The sequence below is a fragment of the Falco cherrug genome, chromosome 1 (genome assembly GCF_023634085.1).
Source record: "Falco cherrug isolate bFalChe1 chromosome 1, bFalChe1.pri, whole genome shotgun sequence".
Lineage (NCBI taxonomy): Eukaryota > Metazoa > Chordata > Aves > Falconiformes > Falconidae > Falco > Falco cherrug.
This window is the reverse complement of record NC_073697.1, coordinates 25251424-25273065: the sequence shown is the minus strand read 5'-3', so window position 1 is coordinate 25273065 and position 21642 is coordinate 25251424. Positions and strand designations below refer to the sequence as shown.

General features: G+C 43.8%; 1 protein-coding gene across 3 annotated transcripts in view; it reads left to right on the top strand.

Annotated features, from left to right (window-relative positions):
* Positions 1 to 3735: 3735 nt before the first annotated feature.
* Positions 3736 to 21642, top strand: part of ADAMTS3 (ADAM metallopeptidase with thrombospondin type 1 motif 3) — a 139441-nt gene continuing 121534 nt past the window's right edge. Inside the window, exons 1-3 of one of the 3 annotated variants that reach the window (XM_055716158.1) lie at positions 3736 to 3799; positions 8177 to 8204; positions 16416 to 16816. In XM_055716158.1, coding sequence (XP_055572133.1) covers positions 3776 to 3799; positions 8177 to 8204; positions 16416 to 16816 — 453 coding nt within the window. In that variant the 5' untranslated portion in view covers positions 3736 to 3775. Of the gene's footprint in view, positions 3800 to 6915; positions 7256 to 8176; positions 8205 to 16415; positions 16817 to 21642 lie in introns of those variants that run through there. The other 2 variants (XM_055716150.1, XM_055716164.1) reach the window with 2 other exon arrangements.

Sequence of the window (21642 nt, the reverse complement as noted above, 5' to 3'; positions counted from 1 at the left end):
GCCAACATGGATGGCACTGCCTTTCACAGAAGAATTCTTACAGGGGACTTAAAACCTTCTGGCATCTTTCTCTTCTTTGTCCCCGCTTTCCTTCTGACAAGTATTTCAAGCATTGGAACAGGCTTCCCAGGGAGGTGGTGAAATCACCATCCCTGAAGGTGTTTAAAAAATACATGGGTGCAGCACTTAGGGACATGGTTAGCGGTGGCCTTAGAAGTCCTGGGTTAACAGTTGGACTTGATGATCTCAAAGGTCTTTTCTGACCTAAATGACTCTATAAGTTTAATTTTACCTGCTAATATACTGGGAGTTCATTCCCTGTTCTTTCCACTAACTGTTTTATGTGCTCTTTTGGCAAAATGTGCCTGATCACCTTTGCTTTAGAATTCCAGTGTTCTAGTGTGTTCACAGAGGTCTTGTTGGGCAGTACTTTGCTGCAGAAGTAATACATGTTTGTGCCTGAACAGTTATCTTAGGACATTAGCAGCACTGCAACATTTGTCATACTTCCATTACTTATGCCCTTCATTGGTTATGAAGTCCTGGGAATTAAATGTTACTGAAATCCAGTTCCTCAGGCCTGGCTGGCTGCCCTAACAGAAAAGTGTGCTTTGACAATTCCAGAAATTCAGTCAAGCTGTCACACTTCAGCTTACAATAAATGCTATGGAAAGAAAAGCCACTCTGTGGTCATAATAGTTATAGCATCTGTCCCATTTTGCCTAACTGGGGGCAGATTTCCACTTCAAAGACAGTAGTGGGCAGCATTTTCTGCGTTACTTAAGCCCTCGGAAGGTACCATTTTGCCCAATCAATGTAAAAGGGGAAATGGAAAGTAAAAAAAAAAACCCAACACCCCCCCCCCCCCGTCAAATATAATTATTGAGAGTGTGTGTGAGCAGCCATTCATGTGCATCCAGCAAGTGCTCTGCCTCACCTGTTATCTATAGGTGTATATTGTCTCTCTGTCTATATACAAAGGAGGTTGCACAGCTCCCCACTGTCCAGAGGGCCATACATATAAAAGTGTAGATTGGGAATTTTTACAGCCAGAAAAAATGCTAGCAAAAATAAGTGTGGATAGCATGCAACAGTTCCCAGACCTCCAGCGTGCAGGTATAATTCAAGTCTGTTCCTCATGTAGAGGCAATTCTCTAGAATTTTGAGACAGAGGATGTGCACACCACGCGCTGGCCATGCAGGATGAGAAAGATGTTTTCCGTCTTTATTTTCTTCTGAAGGCTTAAGGTAAGTACAAGCATTTAAATAGGCCTTTGATGCTGTTGGTATCTGTAACAGTGTGTTAGGGTCACTGCCTCAGCAGTTCCAGGAACTTCTTGCAACACAAGAACCGCTGATTTCTGTATCAGTACCACAGGCCATTAAAAGCCTGGTCTTACTGGATCTTATTTTTAGAATGATTTATGAGTATTTGTTTATTCATTGCTTTTGAGGATTTGAGGTGGTTTTAATTGGATTTTATTTGGCACACATTGTTTCAAAATTAACCACCTAAAAATAGGAACCATTTTATGGAATGTATCTATTATATGGTAGTCACAAGTGCTGCCTCTTTCCACTACTTTTTATTTTTCATAACGTACTTTACAACTGTAATTTTCATGTCTCACATTTTTCTCTCCATTTTCCTATGTCCTGTGGTTAAATCTTGACCATAAATCTTACTCTGCTTTGTTAAAAATAATAGGTCTACTATGTTTCTTCATTTAACAATCTACTGGATTAATAGTGTCTTTAAAACAATTAAATATGGTTGTGCAGTTTAATATTCCCAGTTTTAGTGCACCATGAAGGAGAAACTATAGCCATTTTCATTTACAGAGTGCTTGCATTTCATAAGCTGTCTGGCAATTCTTGTCCGACACCTTGGTACCGAAATCCCTTTCTTATAGCGCTGTGGTAAACACACCAGAAGGGTAATATAAAAAAAAATTTCTTGCAGTTTTGGAAATCAAATGACAGAAGCCATTGGATGGCAAATACAAACTAAAATGTTAAATGTGGTATCTCAGCAAAAAAGTGGCTTTGGGAAATACAAAAAAAAACCCCAAAACTTGGGAATACACAACTTGAGTTATCATACAGTGGAGCTAGAGAGGCAGTGGTGTTTTGGATTGTAACGCAATATTAATACACCTGCACGATGGTAGCAAGAAGGTCTGGAGCTGCTGGCAGCACCTTTGTTACCTGTGACAAATTGCGTGGAGAGCAGAAGAGACATGTCAGCTGCAGCCAGGACTGTGCTGCATGATGATAGGTGTATGACTAACTATACAGGCACGCAGAAAGGGATGGGTTTCCATTGGGGAACGTAAACTTTGCTTCTTGTATATGCCAGCTTTTGGAGTTTGGCTGGGTTTGGGTTTTTTGTTTGGATGTCTTTGTTTGTTTGTTTGGGGGGTTATTTTTTTTCCTCCTGTAGTATGACTACAGGCCTGCAACTGAAAGGTCTTTGTGTGTTGCCTTTTTATTGTGTGTGCTCACAATGCCTGCTACAATGGGGCGCCACTCCATGAATGGGACCTCAGCCATTACTGAAATGCAAATATTAACAAATTTTAAAAATGAGGCGCAAGCATTCTTTTCAGATGTATCCTGTGCTGAGAAACTAATTTACATTGCCTTAGATTTAATAATCGCAGCATAGGCCTCCTGCATCTCTAATTACTTGGAAGGGAAAAAAAATTCTACTTTTCATTAAGCCAACGGTTAGCTGGAAACCTGATCTGGTCATGTACACATACTCTGGTTTCACAGTAAAAAGATCTAGGTCTCCAGTCTCCCTGCCTGATGGAGGATCCTGCCATTTGGTTATATTTAGTTCCTTTTTTGAGAAGGAGAACCTGAGACACAATGTATCAAACATTTAAGGGAGTTAGGCTTTGACACCAAAGCCAAATTTCAGCAGAGCTGGTATCTGGAAGTAAATAACAACCTGTGGTTTTAATGATAAAGATTAAAAGAGATTAAAAGGAAAAAAGAAAACAAATTAAAAGAAAAAAAAAAGCCCAAGCAAGGGATGTACTTTTTGGTTTGTGGAGGTGGCAAAGAAAGTAAATTAATCTGTAAATACCATATCTAGAGTGTCCTGTACCTTTTTCTGAACCAGACTGCATTATCCCTTCTTAAAGAAAGAAAGATGTCCTCCATGGCCCTCTGCTACAGCAGTTCTTACGAAAACAGGCAACCATCTGCATGATGCTTAGAAAATATGTTTGGTTTTCTCAAACAGGCATTCACAGTGGATGTCTCTGCCATTTGAAATAGGCAGCTTGTTTTACCACAGGCTAATTTTTAGTGATAGTCTGTTTTGGAGAGAATAGAATTAATGCTTCCCAAACTGACCACTATTAAGAAAGGATGGAGACTGGCAAAGAACACAGTAGATCAGAAACTCAGTAGATTCTAATGACTCCTAAATATCAGGAAATGTCACTGCAAAACTGAATATTAAATCATGTGTGCATACATGATTGGTGAAGACCGAGATTTTTCTAGACTGTAGATATTATTCCTAGATGTTATAGTTCAGTTTACTAGGGTCTTATCTCAAAAAAAATCTAGTATTTGAAAGCTGTTATGAAACAGCATTGCAAAAACTCCTGTGTAGTTCATTTCTGTTGGTTTTATAGAGGGAATAGTCTTCTTTTAAAGTATCTCAGTTTGAATTCTTGCTCCAATTAAAACTTGCTTTGGACTTGTTTTGTGTTGCAGGCCCTTCTGCTGTGAGAGAACATGAGATTTCATCCAGACCATGCTCCAGAACCTTTATAATCAGGTAATGCCATATTTTAATCACAGTGTTGAGCACTTACTCCCATGAGTATTATCCTTGCACTCCAGAATCTGGCCCTGTGCAAAACCTTTTAGACTTCAGTGTCTAAGGTTTTTGCTTCAGGGCCTAACCTTGGGTTCATAAAATATTTGTAGCTGTCAGCCTAGTGCATCAACAGAAACTGCACAGATGCAGAAAGCCTATCTGATGAAGCATTAGGAAGAATAATTTTAGAACTGCAAATACTTAACAGACTTTTAACAGATACATATACATATGTACATCCATATATACATATATAATATGTGTGTGTGTGTCAGACTTGAAATACACAGAGGAAAATCTATGATTTCTTTGACATTAGTATGTCCAAATTTGTCTGTTAGAGATGAGAAATGTCTTCAACTGCACTTTCAAATACTGCCTTGTTTTAAGTTTGTTGCAGATACTGAGTCTTATATTAGAAATAGCTGATGAGGCATCCAATTTTAACACCTTATTTATGCTCTCTTACAGTTCTGTGAAGCCTTGGTTCTTTGCTCTCAAAGACCGCAAAACAAAGTACCTGCTCTGGCCTCCAGGTCTGTCTTTTGTGTATCTTTATTTCTTTGGCGTTTAGAAACTTTCTAAGCTAATTTGGAAAAGTTCAATCTAGGACACAACATGCACAACCTTATTGAAAGAATGTTCCTAAAATCACAAAAACAGCATTAAAAAATGCCAGAAGTTTGGTTCCCTGCAACTGTTGTGTAACGGTTGGACCGGATGATCTTAAAGGTCTTTTCCAACACAAATGATTCTATGGCTTTCTGCACTTGGATGTTCCATTCAAAGTTCTGTTCAGCAGCGCTCCATGCAGCTCCTGGATGACAAGGAGCCATCAGAACGGCTTTTTCTGCAGAGTTCCTGTGAGATGTGCAGTGAGTTGCTTAAAGCAGCTCTTCTGGTGTATTGACCGGGGTGGAGAGCCTGACCTTGTACATTTGTAAAATTGTAGAGCGAAATCAAAAAGAGCACGGCTTGAAACTTAGCTAGATAAAATGGAAGAAATCGAGATCAAATAGTGAATTGCACCTATAATTAGCCTGCATGAAGCACCAGAGATCGTGCTGGTCCATCTGTCCACTGTAGAAAATGGGTGGTTTACAAAGCACTCAGGTATGTTGTATTATGGAAAAACCCACGAGGAAAACAACACTGTTGTTTTCAGGATTTGAACAATGTGCAGTGAAGTCTGAGGTCACATAGTTAGTGAAGTTAACAGAATGTGGAATTGCTGCACATTAAGTGAATGGTACCCGTTTTGTGCATGGGATGAGGGAAAAGTCCTGTGGGAGAAGTGGTGTGTTACCAAGTTAATGCCAGTCAGTGTATTAATGCGCAGACAAGAGGAAGCTTAGGCTGGCATCCTGAGTTTAGCGGTTCTGAATTGACAATTCTGATTCTGTGGCTTCGCAGACTTACTGTCCTTAACTCACCTTTTAATATATAATTACGTAGCTAGCAATTTACAGGACCTCAGCCTTTCTGATTCTGGTCTTTCCAAAAAGTAGCTCTTGTACAATATGCAACTACCCGCTGTTATGGTCCGTGGAGTGTAACAGGCTGCGATGCTGTTATGCTTGTAATAATGGATACATATCCAGGCATTCCTACTGTTTCAGGAAAAAGTCCTTTGGGTTTTTTTGGTTGGTTTTGGTGTTTTGTTTTTTTTATTTTGTGTGAGAGAATATAACACAGTTTGGGACCTGTGTTCTCTGACACAGCAGGGCTGCTCCACAGGCTGGTATGGTTAAAATATTCAAGACACCTCCTGAAAATCAAGACTGGAGGTCTCCTCTTAAACGTTGCTCTGAGGCAACTTGTAGTTGCAACTGAGGTTTCATAGAAGCAGCATTTTCCTTTTCCTGTAGATGTATGATGGTTTCTGGCAGGCAGTTCAACTGAAAAGATGATTATATTTATGCTTTCGCACGTGCATTCTGAAACCCTTTTGAGTAGCACCAGTCCGCTTGTTTGTGCTAGATGGAGGCCAGTGTAGAGACGTATTTTGGTTGGTTGTGACAGATCACAGGAGTGGTAATACACAAGGTACAACAGAACAGTCTCATTTTAAATGGGGATCCAGATGTTTCCCGTATTCACCATCTCTCGTAACACTAGCTGATCCTGACCCTGACAAAATTCAGTCCTTGCTTCGAATGCTGCTAAAGCGTGAAAACGCAGGAGTGTTTTACCTCTGGCTCCCAAAAAGTGTTTGTAAAGCTTTTTGTTTCTCCCCTGGGAATACCCCAGTGGTATCCATTACCAACTTGTTACTGCATTGCCTCAACTGTGTAACATCTTCTAGGCAAATATAAGGGACCAAAAGCGTGTTCTTGAGGGGTTTTGCCCTCAATCTCTATGTGAGTGGATTGTGGTTTCCATCTGGGCTAGGTGATGCTGCCTGTTGTGCAGCAGAGGTTTGGTTGTGCGCCGAGCTCCCAGGCCGGAGGGCAGAGGCGGCTTCGTGACCAGACTCTGGCCCGGTGGGAGCCTGGGGGGCTCCATAGGTTTTGCTGCACTGCCTGGGGTTGATCAAGGTTGATCAAAAACGAGAACTTGGGGATGTTGTCACAGGCCTGGGGGCTCTTCTCGAAGCTCAGGTGGCTGGTGGGGTGAATGGCGGGAAAGTAGTTTTTTCTTTGCAGAAAGCCTGTGGGTTGCAAGCACGTGGGTGAGAAGTAGTGGGGGGGCTGAGCACGCTGAGGGGCCAGTAGATGAGGGGGTTTCTGTGTGTGCATGCAGGGGCCGTGTTGATGGTAGGCCGGGCCACCTCAGGTGCGGGGGCTGCCCCTGCCACCTCAGCCCCCTGTCTCAGCCCGCCTCAGGTGCAGGAGCTGCCCTCGCCGCCTCAGCCCACCACCTCAGGTGCGGGGGCTGCCCCCGCCACCTCAGTCCTCCACCCCACCCGGCCGCCTCAGGTGCGAGGGCTGCCCCCGCCGCCTCAGCCCGCGGCCGTGCCGTGCCGTGCCGTGCCGTGCCGAGGGTGGTGGCCCCTGACGTCGGTGTGCCGGGCCGGGCCGAAGGCGGAGCCGCGCTCGGGGGCCGGTGCGGCTTTATTAGCGGCGCAGGTCGGGATGCGCGGCGCAGGCAGGGCGCAGCGAGCAACAGGAGGCGGCGCGGAGACTCGCCGCCTCACCGCCGCTGCCCAGCCCGCCCGCCCGGCCCCGGGGCGCCGGCGCTAGCGGGGCGCAGCCTGCGCTGCCAGGGGCGGCCCCGGGGGGGGACTCGCCGCCGCCGTCGCAGGGGCGAAGAGGAGGAGGAAGAAGGAGAAGGCGCCCGGCAGGAGGAGCGGGGCCGGCAGCGTGCGGTGTGGCTGGGCGGCGGTCCCCGGGCGGCCGGCTCGTGATGGTGCTCCTGCCCCTGTGGGTAGTGGCAGCCGCGCTCCTGGGGGTCCGCGCTGCAGCCAGCCGGCAGGTGAGGGCCGGGGGGGCCGGACCTCCCTCCCTTCCCTTCCCCTCCCTCCTCTTCCCTTCCCTTCCCTTCTCCCTGCAGGGAGCAGCCGCGGGCCTCTGCCCTGCCCGCGGGGTCCCTCTGCCAGCGGCCCCGGGAAGCTGCCGCGGCTGCCCCCCCCTCCCTCGCTGCCCGCTCCGGCCGGCCGGCCCCGGGCTGCCCCCAGGCGCTCGGCCGGAGCGCGGCTGTCGGGGCTGGGACGCGCCCGCCGCCGTTCTGCTGTCGCCCGGGGGACGGGCAGCACCGGCCGGGGGCTGCAGATGGGCTTTGACAGCTGGGGAGCCGCCGCCGTGCCCCCCTCCTTGTCCCGAGCGTGTTCCTTCCCCTACCGCACCCCGCAGACGCCCTACCCGGCTGTCCGCTCTCCCGGCGGGGCGGGCAGCCTTTACCGGGCAGGCAGCATCCTCGGCCGGGCCTGCCGCGGCCGGGAGCTTCGCCCGGTGCCCCGTGCTGGAGCTGGGCCGGGCGCCAGGCTGCGGGCCCTGCGCTGCGGGGCAAGGCCGGTTGCCTTTCTCCTCCTCTGGCACGGAGGGGACGGGCAGCTGTCGGCAGCCGTGCCCCCGTGCCGTGGGGAGGCCTGCCTTGGGCCGCTGAACTTTTTTTGGCACAGCATCATGGTGTATAGAATGGGTTGTTCAGCATCAGGATTTCTTAGCAGCTCTATTTATGTTAAACTTCTTATAGACACTGTCAGTACATTGGTGGGAACAGCTGCCTGTGCAGTTAAGGAGAAACACCATCCCTGAAAACCAAAAGCAGAAATGTAAAAAGATGGTGCAATACCGACCAAGTAATTTTTCAGCCTTCTCAAAGCACTCTGCTGTCGCATGTTGCGTAGCGATGACACTAACAACTTTGTGCATGTGTTTCTTTTCTCTTCTGCAGGCTGGTAAAGAACAACAGATCCAAATAGGTAAGTCTTTTTAACTATTATCGCTGCTATCGCAATAGAAATAAAAGTAGTAAGCTCAACAAAGTAGTGTCTTTTCTGGAAAAAATTATCTGTATGCAGGCAAGCATTCCCTCATGTACCCCTGCACCGTTGCCACCCAGGAGCATTTTAGTTGTGCAGGGATGTGGCATTACTTGAACTTGCATGCTCTCGCCTTATGCCTTCCTGCATCCCAATACATCCGCGCCTCCCTTCTTAAATATAAACCCACAGAAGTTAGAAATTGCAGGATGCTTAAACTGGCCATCTGAATAGAATGGCACATCAGCTCTGGGCCAGATGCTTTGTCTTCGTTTCTTTGTTTCTGAATCAAGGAGGAAATGCCTACTCTGTTTGGCTGGCACCAACCATGTCTTCATAGCATTTTTCTTCTGTATTGGAAGTGTTCAACCTTTTCTTTTAGCTGGAAAAAAATTGTCTGATGCTGAGGGCTCTTTGTATTCTGTTGGTGGCACAGGGTGCTTGCTGTGTGCCTAGCGACAGCAACACGTTGAGAACTGATATACTTAGGTAAGATGTTGTAGAGCAGCAAAGTTGGTGTCTGTGATGAATGAGGGTACTGGAGTGAAAGGTGCTTGTTAGTGCCCGCGGGGTACTTGCTCTCTGACTCTTTTGTAAAGACAGGAAGCTTCATGTAATTAGGAGCATGCACAGGCAGTTTAGTTTCAGGAGATCTGCCTTCATTTAAACTAACAGATAATTTAGTGCTCTGGGGGATGGAAGAGGTTGCGGAAGGAAGGTTGTGGAAGGACGTGGAAGCTGGTGTTCCCTCTCCCAGGGTGTTAGTGCAAAGGTATGGAGTCTCACATACTCCTTAGCTTGCACAGTTGTGAAATGAGCCTTTTAACAATGTGCTGCTGAGTGTGAGTGTCTGCACGCCGGAGTGTGCTCTGGAGCTTTTCAAGGAGAGGAGCGGTAGCAGTGGGAACAGACCCCAGGCAATTCTATTTCCAGTCGTTGTTAGACCTCCAGTACTGAGGTTTTGGTTCAGGTTTTGAACTGAGGTTTTGTTCCAAAAAGAATTTCAAGTATTTATCTAAATTTTGGAGGTCTTGTCTCAATTTCAGTTCTGGCACTGCATTCTTCTGGGCTTAGGTTGATTTCCACTGTGATCAGTGAATAATGGGAATTGAGACAGTTAGGTACATTTAAACCTAACTGGCAAACAGACTTTTTTTCCAGTGGTATGCTGATCCTGTATTTTATTTCCAGTCGTTTCCATGAGAAATGGATTGTATTTGAATTTCAGAAACCATAAGCTATACAGGAATGCGTCTTTTAAATTACACAGTACATCAGACAAAATTCCTTAATCTGGAAAATCACTTTTTGTCCTTTAGCTTTTTCCTTTCTTTCATGCTCCCAGCTTTGCTGTAGTCAGGAACATTTGAGGCACACAGGAACTGCAGGAGAGAGATGATAACCGCATGGCAGAGGGTGAATTGGGCACCCCATGCAAAGCCCCAGGTCCGTGTGCTCAGTGTGGGACGGGCTGTCTGCCTGGTTCTCATGGCACCTGGGAACCTTGTGCAGCTGATGTGACCTCATCCTCCTCTACCTGTCTCTCAATTATTTTTTCCCCTCTTCTCTCTACTCAAGGTTGTGGAAAAAATTAAGGACAGGTGGGAGGTGAAGAGAGCGTCGGCTGGTGGGTCTGTCCACTCGCAGATCCATGAGTCCATGGTCCCAAGTGTCCCGTGGTGCGGCTAGGCAGTACAGGACCCCTTTGGGATGGGACTCAATGTCGATGGGAGCCCAGAAGGAGTGAGCTGCTGGCCCATCTCTGTCTCCTCAGCACAGCCACGCTGCATCCTCAGTAGTTTTTTGGTTCAGGCTAGCAAGACTGAGAGTCTTGATGGCTCTCCAAGACTAGACTGTTTGCGAGTAGCTCTGGCTTTCAGGGATCGATGGTGCTTTGTTGAGGGGAAATCTGAATTTTCAAAGCAGAAATAGCCAGTTAACACTTAGAGTCATTGGGATTTGTCCGACGCTTTGCGTTAAGACTTATTATTTATTTGATCCTGTAAATTCTGATTGAAAAACTACAGCTTACTCGGTTTAGAGTTTTAATGACGATGGTGCAACCTGCATTCGGATTGCCTCCAAATGGGCTGTCCTACTTTCAAGTCCCTATGAAGTGTCACTTTGCATCGGTGTTGTACGTTTTGATTTGGCTCAGGGCTGGCTGCTGTCAGCAGCTAATCTTTTCTCATAACCTGGAAAGTCACTTAAGACAAATTAAAGCATATAGGATTTTATTTATTTTCTTTTTAATATCAGTACAGAATGTATTATAGAGGTAGGGAGTTACCCAAGTTTAATTAATCATGTTAATGCAAAACATACTGCAAATGCCTGGAAACAGTCAGGAGGAAATCATACTGTTGTCACTTGTGAAAGAGTAAGCCTGGAGGTTCTGGCACTCGGGTTGGTGCTGCATCTTCACTTTTCCTGCCTCAGCCTCCCACGCAGCAGAGCCTCATTGCTGCTTCGGGAAGAAAATTCAGGTGTCTGACCTGCAAAATGGCAGTGCCAGGCTGCCCTGCTGCCTGGATAGAGCACGTTTGCCTGCAGTTCAGCAGAGACGGTGAAAATACCACCAAGAATTTCTTGAGTGCTCTCTATCCGTGGCACAAGCTGACAGTGAAGTGAAGGAATTGAGGATGCTAGAGAGTGGTATATACCATGTGATCCTCTCTTCTTGCAGTCCCTTGCTTTTATTCATCTAACTTGCAGTGTCTAGCACTGAAGTGTACTGCGTTGCCTCATCCCTGTTGAGGTGCCAAGTTGTGGGGGAATTCTCAAGAAAACCATCCCCCTTTTCTATCTTGTCTTTCTCGCTAGGCATTTCTGCCACCTAAAGGCAGCCAAATACAGAGTGAATGGTAGTTCTGAAGAGATTTAGGTTGTTGAGAGGTACCAAAAGTGCTTCTTCATTTCTGGAAACCAGCAGCCAGTGACAAAGGCAGAAAACAGTGGTGGCAAAACCCTAGCTAGGGTCGTCTTGTTTGTCACTGCACCGTCTTGTCTTGGTGTTAAGCAGCACTTTGCTAAGTGACAGGAACAGCTCTGTGCTCATCCTGTTGTGGTATTTCTGGGATAGAAGGGTAATCTCTCAGAACATGAGACACCTTTTTATTGAATTGCTGTCCTCTTAATTCCTATAGCAGCAAGTAATTATTTTTTTCCCAGTACTTCCACTGCAAAGCTGGATGTCTGCCCTCCAGCAATCTGATTATATCATAGCTTGTGAATTCCTTTCAGAAGAGGCAGGCACAGTGATGTTCTGGACGTGTTATGTTAGATCCAGTCTTTTTGCTGAGGTAGCTGAGCTTCCAGCCGTTAGAAGCCACATTTGGATACAACCTCCAAGAGAGGAGGGGGAGCTCTGGAAGCTGAGAGTAGCTCACTGGTCATCCCATCATGTCAGGGGCTCGGCATATGATGCTGGGACAACGTGGATGAGATGTTCTCAGGAGTTCCCGCACATATGTTTCTTTGCGCAGTACCCAGCATCTTCTCTGCCGAAACAATTGTGCTCTTGGTATAATTTTAATAGGTTTCCACATTGCTATTCCTAATTGAGAAATTTGCTAGCAACATAGAGAGGCAGGAGTGATTACTGCACACAGTAATTAATCTAAGTCTCATTGCTGTGGCTCAGAAGATGTTTGGGAAAAAACGATGCTGCCAACACTTGCAGTGGACATAATTTCATAGGTCATGGTGACAGATGAAGGAGCTCCTGTGATCTAAAAATTACTTTGTTCACAGAAGTGGGTCCTCTGGCTGCAGTGCAGAAGGCTGGAAAAAGGAGAGTCCTGTTAACAAAATCTATTTACGTGCAGTGTGAGCCAAAAAATAATCAGAAAAATCAACACTCAGTGAGGTTTAAATACTTTTTAAAAGAAGAAAAAAAGTAATGTCTTAAAACTTGGGTAGCTTGGTTTAGACATAGAAATAATTTGTCTGAACTTTCAGAAATGTGTTCTTTTCCACTGATTTCAATTTAGACCGTGCTTTTGAAATTTCTCTTAAGTGGATGTTTATGCATTTGGAATTCTGCCGTGAGCAACCACATAAATGATTTTTGATCAATGTATTTCACAAAATTGTATGCCTAAAAAAATAATGCTCTTCCAAATGCAGGTGATAAAGTCTAGGACTTTTGAACCTTCATTGTCCACAGTGGTTGTACAGTGCCAAGACAAATGATGTGAGCCAGTTGTACTAATTCTTCAGTTTCATGTGTATTTGAGGGAAAAAAAGTATGGAGAGCCTTCTTCTGAGGCATTGTCTAGCTAATTATGTTTTGGCACACAATGAAAGAATGTGATGTTCTTTCTTAAGTGCTTCCTTTCAACTTAAACATTGTGCAACTGGAGCAGCAGTTTAAAGCCCGATGAAAAAATGAAGAAAATTTGAAGTGCTTTTTCTATTGCTCTGTGTTTCTTCTCTGATCCCTACTGTAAGCTTTGAATTAGCAGAACAGATTGACTCTGAAATTTTAGCGTAGGAAAGGGAACACCTACAGCTGGAATAGCATTTCCTAAGATCATACAGTCTGTGGAAAAAGGGTAATATAAGTCAGTGGAGGAGTTTAGATGTCTTCAATATTCAGTCATGTCACATTTAATTTTAATTGCCTTTGAACAAAAGGCATTTCCTCTTCTAGCTCAGCATTCAGAGACTCTGGAAAAGGCTTTTGCTGACTCAAAACCTTGACAGTTCTTATTTTCCACCCTTTGTTCCTACCCTCTTGTGGCTAGCTGGCTGTTCTTGTTATTAGCAAAATAACTTTTTTTTTTTGCCTCCGCACGTAGAAATCTGGGAATACTGCTGCAAGATGTGCAAAGCAATTTCTCAGTTGTGTGGTGAACTCAGAATTTGATCACCAGACTGTGGTCTCTGGCACTGAATGTCCCGCTTTAAAAAAAATAATAAAATAAAGCCACAAAGAGGCGAGGTAAAAGGAGGAATGTCAGTCTGTGAATGAAATCTCATCGCTGAAGCGCAGGGAATGTGAGGATCTAGATTTTTACTTTGACCCAGTTAGGATGTACAACCCAGCCGCTCTGCCTCCTTGTCGTGACCTGGTGTCTAATTAATAAAAATGAGTTTAGAGTTTTAGTTTGGTCCCTTCTCTAAGGAGAAAGATTAGCAATCCTTACTCAGAATTCCCAGTGTTTTAGATGGGAATTATCTGAAGGATAATGTCCTAATTAGGATACTGGTTTTAGAGCCTGGTCTTGTAGGTGTATTGCAGAACAGGTTGTGTTGGCTGCTACTGAAAAACACAAGGTGACTGCTGGCTGTGGGACATGGAGTTTGTTTTCAGAACAATGGTCTTGAAAATGATAAGGAATTTTCACTTGCCTGGGATATTGTATTTGTATATTAATTTATAGTGCAAGAATTTATATGTCCACATACATCCTGCTAGTATCATACGTTGTTTTCCTGTCAAATCCCTCACCAAGTGGCATAAAAGAAAACTGGGGAAAGAACAAGTTATATGAAGCCATTGAATGTATGAGTGTCTTAAAATAAGCAGCCACTGCTACCAGGAGAGAGGAGCTAGCTACTGAGCTTTTTCTCTGTTAATTCTCAGTTCCAGCATGATTCACACTGGGAGCAGGTAAAAATTAGCTCTTTTAATTAAGTGTATTTATTTGAGGAGTTCTCAGTGGCACTTTGTGGTAGCATCTGAGCTACCCAGTTGTGGAGATTTTTAAATGAAAAGTGTCAGTTGTATCACTCTAATATTGCTTTGGCTAGTTCTCTTGGGAAGAGAAGAGCTAAAGAATAAATATTTCTCTGCTAAGTGTCTTTTTAACTCTCACGTGGTCTAATACGCAGGTGATAAGATGTAGGCATTGCTCCAATTCTTGGCAGCGGTTTGGCCCACAGCTTGTCCTCGCCTGGGAATCTCTCTCCTTCTCCTTTAACAGGATGAAAATTGGACACTGAATGTCCTGATTACTTCCAGATTACAAAGGTCTTGCAGAAAAGATAAACTCATTTGATGGACTTGTTTTACAGTGATGTGAAATTACTTAAGGCAATGGGAAACACGTGTGTGTCCTGATGCAGGGCTGGAAATGAGATAAGCGATAACAGGAGAAGACCTTTCTGTGAGCAGAAGAGAAGATTCTCTTCCTTTTCTCATCAGTGCCAGAGAATAGCAGAGGGCGGAGAAGGAAAAAGTGACTCTCTTAGGTTAATAATGCTATTTTCAGGATACAGGTAAGGTACTACATAGAAAGAAGCTTTTCTGGGCGGTGTGGGGTATATTATATTCACTTAGGCAAATTCAGAACTCAATTCAAAGGTTTCCAGTAAGTTCATGCAGCTGCTAATTAGGCAGGAATCCTGAGCTGGCCGGTGAGAACCACAGAAAAATGATAGGCAAATGAGGCTTTCATGACTGCTCTTTTTCTCCTGTGGCATTGCTTGCATGGCCGTTGCTTCTGCAAGTTAGCTTTGGGGTAACTTCTGCTGGAAGGTGGTTTCCCACAGCCTTGTCTGGCCACACCATTCAGGTGTCCAGGGGTGCTCTGATGCTGGTTAGAAGTATTACAGCACTGACTTCCCCTTGGAAGCATGCCTTGTGTGTAGGACGTGTTGCCTTGGCTAAGGGTCCTGTCTTTGAGCTTCTGTTAGCATTGCCTGAAGGTTTCTTGAGAGCTATCAACAGAATGCAGTTTTGCTGTTTTCATGTCTTCTGTGTATTACAGTAAAGCACACATTTTAGGTACAAATTTGTCCGATTCTGTGTTGTGTTTTTTTAAAAATAATTAGTTACTCTGTTGGTTTTGACCTCTGTTACTCAAGTTACACAAAGAGGAAGGGCAATAGCAAGTTGCTGAGTAAGGGGATTTCTCAGAGGAGATCTATAGAGGGAATAGTTACTGCTTAGACTGCTGCTAACATCAATTAATTGATCAGTGGTATATGATAACCACTGGATTCTTTTCCCTATTTCGGTTTTCTAAACTGCACAAATAGGTATGGAAATTGCAGTTATAACCAAGCATGGCACTTCATTTTCCAAATCTTACGAGAGTTCTTGACATGGGAGCAAGCAGTTCTGCTTAAGGTGTATGAAGGAGTTGCATGGCATTTCTTACCAGAGCATTCAAAAGGATCGTTGCCTCTTCTGCAGCTATAAAGCAAAGCTGAACCCCAGGAAACTCCACAGATAAATGTAAATTAATATCTTTTGGGTTTCTTTGTAAGTTTTATGAAAACAATCTTATGAAAGACCTGGCTCTTGAAAATTCTGGCATGTGGAGGGTATTTTGCATGTGCTTAGTGTGTATTCCCGCATCTGTGGTGAGTGTCTGCTTGAGGTGTGTAACTGGGCATGGCTTCTTGTGTTTGTTCACATTGGTGTGATCCATATGCTTTCCCTGAGGTTGAAGCGGCCTTCCTCTCACATTATCCCTGGTTTGTTGTACCTTGCTTAATATGGGTAGACTTGATGATCTTAAAGGTCTCTTCCAATCCTAATGATTCTGTGTTGATGTGTCAAATGCTTTTCTTCTTCTTTCTTACATGTCCTCTCAGTGTCTGCATAGAAGCAGTACAAAACATTTTTATAATAACGCTTGATGGTGTTAAGAGTAATAAGGGTCTTGCTGTAGGATACAGCAATTTATAAGCCTGAGGGTTCCAGCTAAAGAGAGCAGTGACGTGTACCTGGCAGTTGCATCGGTTTGCTTACAACCAGACTAGCTATCTAGTAGATACTTTAATGCACGTTGGTGTGGTAAGTGGCACTGTCACCTGTCCTTTTAAAAAATGTACAGGTTTTTGTCGTTCTCCAGCTGAACTTTTTGGAGTGATATAGAGTAGCTCTAACAGGAATCCTAAATTGGGAATTTTGGAAGGGGAGATGCGAGGCTGAGGGTTCCTACACATCTGGCGTTGGATGTTAGGCCTGACCATGCAGTAACTGTGTTGTGTTGTATTGTAAATGAGCTGCAGCTGGAGTGCTCCCTGAATGAGCATAGCCTGTAACAGCCAAGGCAATGGTCTGTTGCATCCTTGCATCTACTGTTCGTTTTGGTGACACACGCTTGTGTGGCTGCACATCTGGTCTTCAGTCTTCAGGCTTGTTCTATGCTCTTGTTCTAATTTTAGTTTGGTTTTGGGTATTTCTCTTGGCAGAATTACGAAAAAGCAGACCGAGACCGTATGGGTTAGTGATTCCAATTAGTACCAATGCAGACGGAAGCTACATCTCCAATATCCTCTCTGCAAGTCATCAAAGAAGATCAACGCGGGAGGTATCCCAAAGCCCCAAACAGCTGTATTTTAATGTCACTGCATTCGGAAGGGAATTCCATCTCCGGCTGAAACCCAACACTCATTTAGTGGCTCCCGAGGCCGTAGTGGAGTGGTATGAAGACTCTGTTGAAGCTGGAAATGATGCTGGTAACACGAGTCAGACTAGAACAGCTACAGAGAGATTATGGAAGCGAGAGCCCCTGTGGACCAACTGTGCATATGTGGGAGACATAACTGACATCCCAGGAGCTTCTGTGGCTATTAGCAATTGCGATGGTCTGGTAAGGCTTGTTTAATGGCATTAATGTCTGGTGTTTTACCACATTATATACAGCTTTTGTTGCTTTTAACTACATGTTGCTAATGATATTAAAAGAACTTCATTTCTTAAATCCTTTAGAAAATGCCTCAGTACGTATTGATGTATACAGTCCTACTGCTTTATTCTGGGGTAATTTCTCTGAGTTTCATGGACAAAGTCCTTAATGTCACTGGTGTGAGAGACAGGAATCAAACCGATATTTTGTTGGTTTTCTTTTTTGCTTTTGTGAGGTGTTACAAATGGGAAAATTAATAACCTGGTCATTTTAAAACTTGAATGATGAGCTTTTGGTGAGTGAATGTAGAATTTGGTGTCCGGATTGTCACTGTGTACTTCTTGGGTAGCAAAATTACAGGCTGCCTTCTAGTCGAAGAATAGCAACAGATTTAAGTTTTAAAGGGTTGGTTTATAAAACAAACATGCTTTTTGTTTTCTTACATGAAGTTTTGCTTCATCAGAAGGCATCATTCAAGTATTGAAGGGTTCACACCTATAAATGGCTCATTTTCAAAACTGCGCTGCCCAGATTGCTGTGTTAGTTTAAAATGCATGGTATTTCATTGTGGCTTCAGCAGATGCTGTGACTGGCTTGGTACACAAATCCCATATTGAAAGACTGGGCATATATTGAGTACACATACCATTCATTAATTCAATCATGCGGTAAAGACAGCTAACAATACTTACCTTGTACTCCTGAAGTAGCAGGAGCAGTGGTGGGACGTGACTGCAACATCCAGGAAGATGAATTTAGTAGTTACTCTACTAATGTTCAGGAGAGGAACCCTATGAACAAGTCTGCAACATGTATCCCTTCTTGGAAAAGGGTTTCCCTCATTCCATCACATGCCATATGTTAATGATTTGATTCCATTTTGTGATGAAAAACGGCTAGCAAACCTCCTTGCCTCTGCAGCGTGTCTCGGTCACTGTATAAGAAATTGCATAAATGTCTCAAACTCCTACTTTGGAGCCTAGGGTGATGCACAACCAAAACTTTTTGACTTCCCTTACTTAAAGAGAGGAATTACTGCCGGTGTTTACATCTGAGATGATCAACTAATGTTAGTTTGGCATGTTTTGGTTGTTTTTGGGGTGTTTTCTAGGAGAATCTGTTGGTGGTGTGCTGTGTTCACAGATGCTACGCAGACAGATATAGCTTCAGAGGTGGCTCTTACAATGAATGAGACCCCCGGGTTGGGAGCTGTTTTAGAGGTAATCCTGAATGAAGATCTTGTGTTAAGTGAGACAGCATGTTAAGACAATAAATTGGATTAAATGGAATTAGATTAAGGAATACAGCAGCTTCAGCAGAGATTGCCATGTGGCTGACAAGCTGCTAGTGTTGTGTTTTCAGTTGAATAAAATGAAGTAGTTGCTGTCTTCACAAACCTCCACATGTATAAGAAGACAGCACATAACAAAGGAGTCCTAAGAACAAGAGGTTTCTCGGTTGTGTGGCTTATTGCCACTCTCTGTTCCCATAACACCCAGGAGAAGCCCTTCATGTGTTTTCCATGGTTTTAGGGACCAGACTAGGAGGACTGTGCTTTTTGGTTGAGGAGGAGAGTGGGTAAACGCTCCTGGGTCACTACTGTCTTTGTTCACCCCAACCCAAGCTGTTTTGTGCAGTCTTTGAGGGGCTTCTTCAAGCCCCTGAACCACCCACCATATGGCAGGGTTGGAAGCCAACCTTGCCCATGCTGCTTTTGCACCCATCTTGCCAGGACTCGAGCTGCTGCACTGCATTTCACTTTCCTGCCTGGGAACGCCTGGGCCAGTAGAGAGCCACTGTGGTGGCTTTACTGCTCCCTGCTTCGGCCAACCAACATGAGAGCAGCTCACATGTTGAAAACCATCTTTTTGAGCACTTTTGCTTGCTTACTTTACCTAGCTGTTGTAACAGTCTTTTGGAGCTCCGAGTGTGAAATAAATAAATAATCTTGAAGATTGATGGGATTTTAGATCTATTATTTTCTTCCTCCCACAGCTCCAAGGTTAGCAGAAGTAACTTGAAGTTAGCATTTCTGTCTTCTTTCTTGCTGTACTATGCATCTCTCAACCAAGCTAGAATTTTTGATCCTCAGTGTATCCTGAATATGTGAAGAGTGAGATAATATGGCTTAACAGAAACTGGAACAAGAGTGAGAAATTCTAGGACCAGGTGTCTGTTAGAAAGATATATTTTCAACTTCAAAGGAATTTAGATGCTCTCCAGCACAGCCAGCTAGGTTCTTGCCTTTTGGGAGAAGAAAGGGAATCACAGTGGTAGCAAGTCACTCAGTGTGTAGCTTAGAGAAGAAGTTTGATATTGTAAATAACAGAAAAAGAACACTTGGCTTGCCAGAAGTTGGCAAAAGACCTCACAAATTTTATTTTGTGCCTGAGGGGATTTTTAATTATAAGTCATAAGATGCTGGCTGATGGTGGGGCAAAACTGTGTACTGTGCTAACACATACTTCACAGACATTGCTGAATTTTGCATTCTTTAGTGTTTTCTCTTAGCACTAGATGTGTGGTTATAAGGAACATAAGGGTGCTAAGTTTCAATTCCTTGATCATAAATATATGCAATAATTGGCATTTGCACTAGTAAAGCAAGATTTTGCCCATGGTCTCTTCCTGAATCTAAACTTACATTTAAAAACCAAAATATTTGAACACTTTTGTTTTGAAATAGTTTACATATCTACTTCTGCAGTAAAAGTCATCTGCATGCTATCAGTTTTGCAAATTCCTATCTTCACATCTGCTTAATATCCCTTGAAAATAACCCTGATTGTTTAAAAAATTGCATGCGTGTACATGCACTCGTCATAGCAAAAGAACAATTAATTAGTCATGTAGATGCTGTGTGTTGGTTTTGTTACTGTGTTTCAGACAGCTGGTGCTTCCGCAGGTTTCCGTTGTGCATTTGTGCTGTTCTTTTGGTCAAAATAGCAACACTTATTGTCACGATATTTATAGTTTATCAAGTAATTGCCAGACTTGCAGCAAAACTTGTCACTGAGTTACAGTCATCAAGCGAAATCATCCTTCCAGTGTTCAGATGGCATGTGGAGAAAAGTTCTACATTGTCTCACTTCAGGCGGATTGTGCAGTCTGTAGTGCCTCGCAGAATTTGTCCTTCTGGTGCCTGCTATAGTTATTGCTGCTTTTATCTAGTCTGTATGTTTGTGTTAGTAAAGCTTGCTCTGTGGTGGCTGGCTGTTGAAGTTCAGATGGTGCTGGCGTAATGCAGAAATGTCGGCCCAGCACTGGTAAGAGAAGAGTGTGGTGAAAAACCCAATGCTTTTTCTAGAAGTTTATCCTAGTGTTGTGCTGACATTCATCAGCTGAAAGCAGTGGCGTCCTTGGGGTCTGTGGGCTTGAGAAATGGAAGCCTATGATCTCTTACCAGAGGAGGGTAAAAAGAGAAAAGCTCTTAATAACTTGGATCTGCTGATGGTGAAATGGTAGTTTCAGAGTCCGCAGCCTAGATTTAAGTCCACTGATCAATCCCTTGCCCTTTTTTTATTTGGCTTTGGTTTAGTCAGTGTTCAGAATGTGTTGTAACGATGGAAGGACATACAATTGTGTGGGCATGACAAGGCCAGGCAGAAGGCTCTGCTTACCCTGACAATGCTTGCAGGGTGTGTGTGCTCCCCTCACATATTCATAGTCCTTAAATGCTTGCGTTCCTGTGTCTCATTTTTGTCTCCTTCTTGCTTTTCCTTCCTCTTTAGTGCCTGTACAGTAACATCTCACCTTGGTACTCTTTTGCTGACCATCTCATTAGGCTCAGACTTACAAGGGGGAGTAAGTATTAGTAAAGGTTATGGCAAGCCTTCAGGCTTGAGTTGCCTTGCCCCTTCCCTGTTTACATATGAGTAGTGTCTTCCCTTTTGTCCTCCACACAAAGATCAGATCATTCAAACTGTCATGAAGAACTTAATTTAATATACCTGATTTAGCATGTCAGACCATGATAAGGTGCCTTCTCTTCTGGATAACTGTGGGAATGTGGTTTATGTGTCTGTGCACTACATGAAATGTTTCATCTAACATAGATTCCTAAGCAAGGTACTTAATCTACTCCCAGGTAAGCATATTCTGGACAGTATTTTTGTGTCTGACTCATGTGGTAGGCCTCCTGTTTTAAGATGCTACAGACGGTTGAAGGGCCTACCTATTCAAAAGTTAGTGAAGGTTTTCTGACCTTGTAGTTCATTGCCAAGTATTGGTGCACATCTAGAGGAGCATATGGTTTAGGAAAGTGGGAAAATAACTGCAAGATGTTCAAGAAGGTGGAACTCAGTTGTTGGCAGGTGGCACTTTTCATGGGCTGCTTATGCCCAGCATGGTACTCTTATCTGCTGCGGAAGGTGCAGTAAATGACCAGCCTCCAAAAACCATTACAGGTGATTCAGATTGTAAATAAACAGAACACAGCAGACTTAGCTTTTAGAAATAAAAAAGTATAAAAGTTTGTATCAGTCTCTACCTTTTGTTGTAAAGGTGACAACTTCAGGTTCTCTGTTAGCTTTCTTCCTTTTGTAACAAAAGCCGGACAATTGTTGGTATGCAATGCCTTTACTTACACTTTGAGCTGTGTTTTTATAGACAAGTATCTCCTTGTTTGAGTTGTGATCTTGTTTATATTCACACATATGCAATGCCAGGTGGGAACGTTGGCTTATGTTTCTTACAGAGCGTTAACCTTACTTGTCCTAAATGAAAGGGCCAGACCCAGTGCAATGAATCTTTAATCTTTGACTTCAGATACCAAGTAAAATGTGACTTCT